The sequence below is a fragment of the Capsicum annuum genome, unplaced genomic scaffold, assembly GCF_002878395.1.
Source record: "Capsicum annuum cultivar UCD-10X-F1 unplaced genomic scaffold, UCD10Xv1.1 ctg50236, whole genome shotgun sequence".
Lineage (NCBI taxonomy): Eukaryota > Viridiplantae > Streptophyta > Magnoliopsida > Solanales > Solanaceae > Capsicum > Capsicum annuum.
Window position 1 is genome coordinate 1 of NW_025858091.1, and position 2,440 is coordinate 2,440.

At 39.1% G+C, this 2,440-nt stretch overlaps 2 protein-coding genes across 2 annotated transcripts; both read left to right on the forward strand.

Moving 5' to 3' along the window:
* The first annotated feature begins 59 nt into the window (after positions 1-59).
* LOC124892740 (keratin, type II cytoskeletal 1-like) lies at positions 60-491 on the forward strand. The gene has a single exon (XM_047403957.1). The coding sequence runs from the start codon at positions 60-62 to the stop codon at positions 489-491; it is 432 nt and encodes a 143-aa protein (XP_047259913.1).
* Positions 492-1,934: 1,443 nt separating this feature from the next.
* On the forward strand, positions 1,935-2,390 carry LOC124892741 (keratin, type II cytoskeletal 1-like). The gene has a single exon (XM_047403958.1). The coding sequence runs from the start codon at positions 1,935-1,937 to the stop codon at positions 2,388-2,390; it is 456 nt and encodes a 151-aa protein (XP_047259914.1).
* Positions 2,391-2,440: the final 50 nt, after the last annotated feature.

The following is a 2,440-nucleotide window of genomic DNA, read 5'->3' on the forward strand; positions in this document are numbered from 1 at the left end:
ATGATAAAAGGATTTCTAGCAGAGCACAAATTAACAAGTTAATTAATTGCAGTTAGAAGATGAAAGCATATGCAATTGCACTAATAGTATGTGGCTCTGTGGCAGCAGCTCTAGTTTTAATTTTTTGTTGTTTTTGCAAAAGTGGCAGAAAGAAAAAGAGTTACCCTGTGAGTACGCGGAATGTTACTGGTGGTTCTCCGGCTCCTCCTCCTCCTCAGCCTTTACAAGTGAACCGCGATGTTGAGAAGGGAGAAATTAAAGCCAAGAGCAACACAGCAATAAGAGATGGTGGAATGGTTGTTCTAGGTGCTGCTGCTGCAACAGCTGCCACGGCGGCCGTTGTTACTAGTGCTTACAGTGGAGGAGGTGGTTGTGGTGGTGGTGGTGGTGGTGGTGGTGGTGATGGAGGGGGAGCCAGTGGTGGCTGTGGCGGTGGCGGTTGTGGGGGTGGTGGCTGTGGAGGGGGTGGATGTGGAGGCTGTGGAGGTTAAGCATGCAGAGCGGGGTGTGCAGGCAGGTTACAACACCGGGTTCATGACTTCTGAAATTTCAATAATAAAAATGGGGATACGCTTCAGGTTAAAAAGGAATAAATACTCTTCTTTGTATGTTTTCTGCAGTGGCTACTATGTTTTATAAGGATATGTCTGTACATAATTCGTATGTAGTATGTACCATGAGATTGGAGAAATGAATGTCATTTTTTTTTCTTTGTTATATGATTTATTTGTGCAAAAACCTAACCTTTCATATTTTTAAAATATTTTTTAGGAGCACAATTCAAATCATACTTATCCTTGTTCATCAATAAAATAGAACGTTTTCTAAAGTCTTTGCTGAGAATTTTGCCGACCGCTAAATAAGAACCTATCATAATATTTCACTTATATGATGTTTGAAATGTTTTTTTTCCTTTCTTTTTGATCCATTACCCTATGGCTATGTAGGCTTGCAAAGCATAGGCTTAGACAAGTTTCATTTCTGTCAAATGATCGTCAATATTATACCAAGGGCATCTTTAGAGTATTCCGAATCAATATAGCTATTCTTTTGAGATCCCTTGTCTTTGTCGCCTACTTCTCTATAACTACAAAACAAATTAGACCGCGTTCAGCTTGAAAGCCATGGAAGCAGAGTCAATTCAGTGCTATGATCAGATCAGAGATCCATAATAGAGTTGGACCACAATGACCAAATTAATTATTTTCATGTATAAGGATCCCAGATTATCTAGTAAAAAGAAATAAAAAAGAAGTCAGTATATAACGTTAAAACTCAAAAGAAGAAACAGCCCAATTTCTAAAAGTGTATGGGCACTGAAGTTGCGCTTGAGTTGCAGAGTTGGGAACTGTATTAGGACAATAATGCCCGAGATTCATGCTGAAATATTTTTGCTATCTATTTGAGTTTTTTTTTCTCATTTTCAATTTCTAAATTCCATAGATTCTTATGCGTCCTTAAAATTAGATGTGGATAAGACTTACTGTATGCATGCTTGAACCAAATTGAATGATTTTTATTTTAAAATGGATAACTCAGTCACTACAATACAAGAAAATAAATGGCGCAACCATCAATGAAATGAGTAGAAGATCCAGAATTCCGCTATATGTTACTAAGTTACTTGTCTTCCACTCAACATCAAAGTCAAAATTATAACGACTTAAAATATATATGCTGCAATAAAAAAATATGAACATATACTTTTAAAAAAATTTAAAGTAGGCAAAAGTCTACAGTAGAGAATTTCCATCAAGTTTCCAAGTGCTAATTATTTGGTGGAATCTTATAATCTTGTTCAATGAATAAATTGACCTTGCTTAGAAAATTGAAGTTGTAGTGCATTGGTTACGCAATCTGATGCTATAAAAGCATGACAAATTAAGAGCTTTCAGTTAAGTACCAAAATTAAGAAATTAATTACATTTACAAAGATGAAAGCATACGCAGTTGCACTTATAAGCTGTGGCTCTGTGGCAGTAGCTCTAGTTTTGATTTTGTTTTATATTTGCAAAAATGGCCGAAAGAAAAAGAGCCACCCTGTCACTAGGAATGTGACTGGTGGTTCTCCGGCTCCTCCTCATCCGCCACCTTTACAAAGGAACCATGATGTCGAAAAGGGAGACATTAAACTCAAGAACAACACAACAATGAGACAATCTGCAACAGTTGCCACGGCGGCTGTGACCACTAATGCTTACAGCGGAGGAGGTGGTGGTGGTGATGGAGGTGGAATGAGTGGTGGTGGATATGGGGGCGGAGGAGGTGGTGGTGAAGGAGGGACGAGTGGTGGGGGATGTGGCGGCGGAGGTGGAGGTGGTGGTGGTGAAGGAGGAACGAGTGGAGGGGAATGTGGTGGATGCAACGGTGGCGGATTTGGAGGCTGTTGATTATAAAGTTATGTTGTAATTTGTTGAGGCGATCTACATTCTTTAACTTG

Excerpts from the sequence above, each read along its gene's own strand:
- LOC124892740 (XM_047403957.1), top strand. The coding sequence starts at position 60 with ATGAAAGCATATGCAATTGCACTAATAGTATGTGGCTCTGTGGCAGCA.
- LOC124892741 (XM_047403958.1), top strand. The coding sequence starts at position 1,935 with ATGAAAGCATACGCAGTTGCACTTATAAGCTGTGGCTCTGTGGCAGTA.